General features: G+C 35.1%; 1 protein-coding gene across 9 annotated transcripts in view; it reads right to left on the bottom strand.

Annotated features, from left to right (window-relative positions):
• Positions 1-7,404, bottom strand: part of LOC110461629 (PC3-like endoprotease variant B) — a 34,334-nt gene that overhangs the window by 11,415 nt on the left and 15,515 nt on the right. For all 9 annotated transcript variants that reach the window (XM_021515180.1, XM_021515179.1, XM_021515178.1 and 6 more), the window contains 3 exons: positions 2,970-3,043; positions 1,274-1,362; positions 971-1,143 (listed from right to left, as the gene is read on the bottom strand). In XM_021515180.1, coding sequence (XP_021370855.1) covers positions 971-1,143; positions 1,274-1,362; positions 2,970-3,043 — 336 coding nt within the window. The remainder of the gene's footprint in view (positions 1-970; positions 1,144-1,273; positions 1,363-2,969; positions 3,044-7,404) is intronic.

Below are 7,404 nucleotides of genomic sequence, written 5' to 3'. Positions count from 1 at the left end.
GCCCGCCCGCCCGCCCGCTCACGTGATAACATAATACGTCCCCGTCTTCGACGGGCGTATAAAAAGAACAAAGGGCGACAACATTGTTTGTTACACCTCAAGTGAATTTCTAGCTATTTGATTGGTTGGGAGAAAATTAAACAAAAATCTCTGTCACCCTCCTAAAATACATTGGTTTTAAGGGGCGCGGGTGATATTGCCATGAGACAGAGAAAATGTCACATGTGCGAAAAATGTGCGTTCCGGGTCCTTTACAGTGGCCATTTTTCACCGCTTTGTTTCCCCACCGTGATGGTCACAAGAACGTTTGACGGCAACAGCCAATTTTATCAAGCGCCGGTGCGATAGCGATTGCAAACAGCAGACTATCAACAAACAAGATGTCATTATCGAGATTTGCTGCCGTTTCTGAGCTACATATGGATGTGTAGAAGTGGGGTTTTTTAAGATAAATATTTATTTAAAGACTTTTGGTGTAACAAAATAGATATGACATTCATTAGCAGGGGACAGTGAATATTGTCAACCCTCAAAAACAATGGTTTTCTCGGGTTGTCAATATTCACTGTCACCTGCTAATGAATGTCATATTTATATAATGTAGTAGAGGATGAGATATCAGTATCAGACACCCATCATCCATACATGTACTCACATACAATATTTGTGATATCAGTATCAGGCACCCTATCATCCACACATGTACTCACATACAGTATTTGTGATATCAGTATCAGACACCCCATCATCCACACATGTAATTACATACAACAACTGTAGGCGACAGATTATGTGAGAGATATCATTGTGTTAGGCCACTTCACTTCCTAGGCCAACTCCTATATGTACGGAGTGCTGGTTCAGACAGACAGACAACTAGATAGAGGTTTTCTATACCATAATATGTTCTATCAAAATTTTCACAGCCTTATGATAACAGAGATGAGAAAAACACGGTGAGACACAATACCTTTTCCACTCCTAAAGAAAGTGCATTCTTGGAAGCTAGATTGGGCCCTTCCATTGTCCTGCCATCATCACGCGGTCCCCACGAGGCACTATATATATCTACCATTGAAACTTTATGTAACATTGCCTGGGCTTCTAAGGCGTCAGTGACCACACCATCCAATATTCGTATTCCTGAGAAAAAGTATAAGCATAACTTTTACAGAAATGTCTGTAACACATTTATAGCAAGGTAAACCCAGGATATCTCCAATAACATATTCATGGAAAAGACAATGTTGATCGTATAAAAGGTAATACATACCTCCAATTTTACAGTTATAGGCTATTCCCACAGAGCAGATACCGTTGTTAGCAGCTCCTGCGATCTCACCTGCACACCGCGTACCATGACTGAGGACAAATAGATTCAAACTAAAGAAGCCAAAGAACAGAAGGTGAAGAAGTTTGTGTTGCCTTACAGGTACCATATCTAAATCTATGAAGTACTAAGAGAAGGTATATTTAAAAGCTTAAATGTAGAATTAATCAGTTAAGTGTTATTGGGGGAAAATCTTTCAAAATACATTTGCTAAATGTTAAAATAAAGTTTGGTTAAAATGTTCCATTGACATAAAAACACTCATTTTGTTGTTTTTACTCTTTATCAGGTTTCAGAATCCTCAACTTAATCTGAATCTCTCAATCATAACAAATCACAGGAGTGAAATAGTGATCTGAGCTACAAATGTTACGTTTCAACTCTCTCAACACCAGCCTAGAAATAAACTGGACAAATGTAATAAATGCGAACCTAGAAATGCTGTATACTGGAAAAATTTCACCCTTCGCACACGAAATATATTTCACCCAGTTTTAACTTCGCCCTTAACATTTAATTATCATTATGTTGTTTACTTATCATATATATTATGTTGTTTACTTACCATATATATTATGTTGTTTACTACCATATATATTATGTTGTTTACTTATCATATATATTATGTTACTATGTATATTATTCGCTGTAATGATAAATTTGCCCTCATTACAGAGGGCGAAAAATTACCCGGTTTACAGTAAACAGGACAAATGTAACAAACACAAAACTAGAAATAAACATGATAAGTTAAAGAGTGGCATCTTATGAAATACGCCAATCTCATTTTCATCTGATTTGTATTAAGTACATTTATAATATTTTCATAATTCTAAAACAGCTAGTTTGCAAGAATGTTGAATTACGAGGGATCAGCATGGAAGTATCAGACTCAGTTGTAGTATTTGAACATGCTACAGATACCATTATATTTTCAATCAATACACAAGTGAACGTAAGTTGCAGTGCATTATTCATGCCCCTGATTAATTGTATTCAAAAAGAAAACTATATACAAATGAACCACAAATGAAGAAACCCTTAAGACATGCCAATCATGCGTTAGTCACACACTGGTCCCGTCAATGCTAGGCTGTAAAAAAGCCTGGGATCCAACCATCCACAAACAACAAACATGGTTGTCATAGTTACCTCAATGTCCAGTCTGGTAGGCATTTAAATCAAAACACAATACTGATCAGTCAATCATTAATAGTTGAGTACCATGGAAGGACATAAGTAATTCAGTAAACATTAAACGGTTCAATATTTAGTTTTAGAGATTTCCTTATATGTACATTTAAATAAATGTTGCAATCTAAATATCATCTCAAAAATAAAATATAATGGTGATTATATAATTCAAATGTTCTGATTTACTGAGAAAATCTGGAGTCAATTTGGTAGGTATATCAGAAGGGGTACATGGTCCCTAGGATTTGGGGTCACGAGGTGTCAGACCTAGCCCTGGTGGACTGGACTGTGCCACTCAATGCAGTGTAGCCCCTTACATAGTCCATCAGTACAGACTTAATTGTTTACATAATACAGTTATATACAAATATGACAGCTAAAATCATTTTTCTGTTTAGAACTCATAACAAACCTACCTGATTAGCTATCATTCAACATTACTTACCTATTATCAGGGTTGCTTACATCAGGTCTAGGGTCAGAATCTTTGTCATTCAAATCAGAACTTATCTCAGCATCCTGAACAAAAAGTATAATAGTATCACTCAAACTACAGAAAACATGAGTATAGAATTACAAGAAACATAGGATTGACCATTACAGTATCATACTTCATTACAATCCATGACAACAGCATCATAGGAAACACACAATCATGACAACAGTATCATAGAAAACATACAATCCATCATAACAGTAGCACAGCAAACATACAATCAATGACAACTGTATCATAGGAAACACACAATCCACCACAACAGTATCATAGAAAACACACAATCATTACAACAGTATCATAGGGAACGTACAATCCATCACAACAATATCATAACAAACATACAATCTATGACAACAGTATCAAAGGATACATACAATCCAGCAGAACAGTATCATAGCATACATACAATCCAGCAGAACAGTATCATAGGATAAATACAATCCATCACATAGGATACATACACTTCTTCAAAACAGTATCATAGCAACAGTATCATAGGACACATACAATCCATCAGAACAGTATCATAGGACACATACAATCCATCAGAACAGTATCATAGGAAACATCCAATCCATGACAACAATATCATAACAAACATACAACCCATCACAACAGTATTATAGCAAACATACAAACCATCACAACAGTATAATAGGAAACATACAATTCATCATAACAGTAGCATAGGAAACATACACTCCATCACAACAGTATGATAGGGTACATACAATCCATCACATAGGATACATACACTTCTTCAAAACAGTATCATAGCAACAGTATCATAGGGTACATACAATCCATCATAACAGTATCATAGGACACATACAATCCATCATAACAGTATCACAGGAAACACACAATCCATGACAACAGTGTATCATAGGAAACATCCAATCCATGACAACAGCATCATAGGAATCACACAATCATGACATCAGTATCATAGGAAACGTACAATCCATGACAACATTATCAAAGCAAACATACAATCAATAGTATCATAGCAAACATAAAATCCATCACAACAGTAGCACAGCAAACATACAATCCAATACATACAATCCTTCACAACAGTATCATAGCAGACATACAATCCATCATAACAGTAGCACAGGAAACTTACAATCCATGACAACAGCATCATAGGATACATAAAATCCATCACAACAGTTTCATAGGATTTATACACTCCATCACAACAGTAGGATACATACAATACATCACAACAGTAGCACAGGAAACTTACAATCCATCAGAACAGTATCATAGAAAACATACAATCCATCATAACAGTATCATAGGAAACGTACAATCCATGACAAAAATATCATAACAAACATACAACCCATCAGAACAGTATCATAGAAAACCCACCATCATGACAACAGTATTATAGCAAACATACAATTCATCATAACAGTAGCACAGGAAACTTACAATCCATGACAAAAATATCATAACAAACATACAACCCATCACAACAGTATGATAGGGTACATACAATCCATCAGAACTGTATAATAGCAAACATACAAACCATCACAACAGTATGATAGGGTACATACAATCCATCAGAACAGTAGCACAGGAAACATACAATACATATACAATCCATCACAAAAGTATCATAGGAAACGTACAATCCATGACAAAAATATCATAACAAACATACAATCCATAACAGTATCATAGGATACATAAAATCCATCACAACAGTTTCATAGGATTTATACACTCCATCACAACAGTATCATAGGAAACATACAATCCATGACAACAATATCATAACAAACATACAATCCATCACAACAGTATCATAGGAAACATACAATCCATCAGAACAGTAACATAGGATACATACAATCCATCACAATAGTATCATAGGATACATACAATACATCACAACAGTATCATACAATCCATCAGAACAGTATCATAGGAAACACACAATCCATCACAATAGTATCATAGGATACATACAATCTATAACAACAGTATCATAGGAAACATGCAATCCATCAGAACAGTATTATAGCAAACATACAATCCATGACAACAGTATCATAGGATAAATACAATCCATCACAACAGGATCATAGGATACATACAATACATCACAACAGTATCATACAATCCATCAGAACAGTATCATAAGATACATACAATCCATCACAACAGAATCACAGGAAACATACAATCCATGACAACAGTATCATAGAAAACACACAATCATGACAACAGTATCATAGAAAACACACAATCATGACAACAGTATCATAGGATAAATACAATCCATCACAACAGAATCACAGGAAACATACAATCCATCACAAAGTATCATAGGAAACATACAATACATCACAACAGTATCATAGTAAACATACAATCCATGACAACAGTATCATCGGATACATACAATCCATCAGAGCAGTATCATAGGATACATATAATCCATCACAACAGTATCAAAGCAAACATGCAATCCATCACAACAGTATCATAGTAAACATACAATCCATGACAACAGCATCAAAGCAAACATACAATCAATCACAACAGCAGCACAGGAAACATACAATCCATGACAACAGTACCACAGGATACATACAATCCAACACAACAGTATCACAGGAAACATAAAATCCATGACAACAGTATCACAGGAAACATAAAATCCATGACAACAGTATCATAGGATAAATACAATCCATCACAACAGCATCATAGGTTACATACAATCCATCAGAACAGTATCATAGGATACATACAATCCATCACAACAGTATCATAACAAACATACAATCCATGACAACAGTATCAAAGCAAACATACAATCCATCACAACAGTAGCACAGGAAACATACAATCCATCACAACAGTATCATAGCAAACATACAATCCATCAGAACAGCATCATAGGATACATACAATCCATCAGAACAGTATTATAGCAAACATACAATCCATCACAACAGTATCATAGGATACATACAATTCATCACAACAGTATCATAGGATACATACAATTTATCAGAACAGTAGCACAGGAAACATACAATCCATCACAACAGTATCATAGGATACATACAATCCATCAGAACAGTATCATAGGATACATACAATCCATCACAACAGTATCATAGAAAACATACAATCCATGACAACAGTATCATAGCAAACATAAAATCCATCACAACAGTAGCACAGGAAACATACAATCCATGACAACAGTATCATAGCAAACATACAATCAATGACAACAGTATCATAGCAAACATACAATCCATGACAACAGTATCATAGGAAACATACAATCAATGACAACAGTATCATAGGAAACATACAATCCATCACAACAGTATCATAGGATTTATACAATCCATCACAACAGTATCATAGCAAACATACAATACATCATAACAGTAGCACAGGAAACATACAATCCATCACAACAGTATCATAGCAAACATACAATCCATGACAACAGTATCACAGGATACATACAATCCATGACAACAGTATCACAGGATACATACAATCCATGACAACAGTATCATAGGAAACATACAATCAATGACAACAGTATCATAGGAAACATACAATCCATCATAACAGTAGCACAGGAAACATACAATACATCAGAACAGTAGCACAGGAAACATACAATACATCAGAACAGTAGCACAGGAAACATACAATACATCACAACAGTATCATAGGAAACATACAATCCATCATAACAGTAGCACAGGAAACATACAATACATCAGAACAGTAGCACAGGAAACATACAATACATCACAACAGTATCATAGGAAACATACAATCAATGACAACAGTATAATAGGAAACATACAATCCATCACAACAGTATCACAGGAACATACAATCCATGACAACAGTATCATAGCAAACATACAATCCATCAGAACAGTAGCACAGGAAACATACAATACATCAGAACAGTAGCACAGGAAACATACAATACATCAGAACAGTAGCACAGGAAACATACAATACATCACAACAGTATCATAGGAAACATACAATCCATCATAACAGTAGCACAGGAAACATACAATACATCAGAACAGTAGCACAGGAAACATACAATACATCACAACAGTATCATAGAAAACATACAATCCATCACAACAGTATCATAGGAAACATACAATACATCACAACAGTATCATAGGAAACATACAATCAATGACAACAGTATCATAGGAAACATACAATCCATCATAACAGTAGCACAGGAAACATACAATACATCAGAACAGTAGCACAGGAAACATACAATACATCAGCACAGTATCATAGAGAACAGTATCATAGGATACATACAATCCATCACAACAGTATCACAGGA

This window comes from Mizuhopecten yessoensis, unplaced genomic scaffold (genome assembly GCF_002113885.1).
Source record: "Mizuhopecten yessoensis strain PY_sf001 unplaced genomic scaffold, ASM211388v2 scaffold10643, whole genome shotgun sequence".
In the NCBI taxonomy this organism is placed as follows: domain Eukaryota; kingdom Metazoa; phylum Mollusca; class Bivalvia; order Pectinida; family Pectinidae; genus Mizuhopecten; species Mizuhopecten yessoensis.
This window is presented reverse-complemented; position numbering and strand designations above follow the sequence as displayed.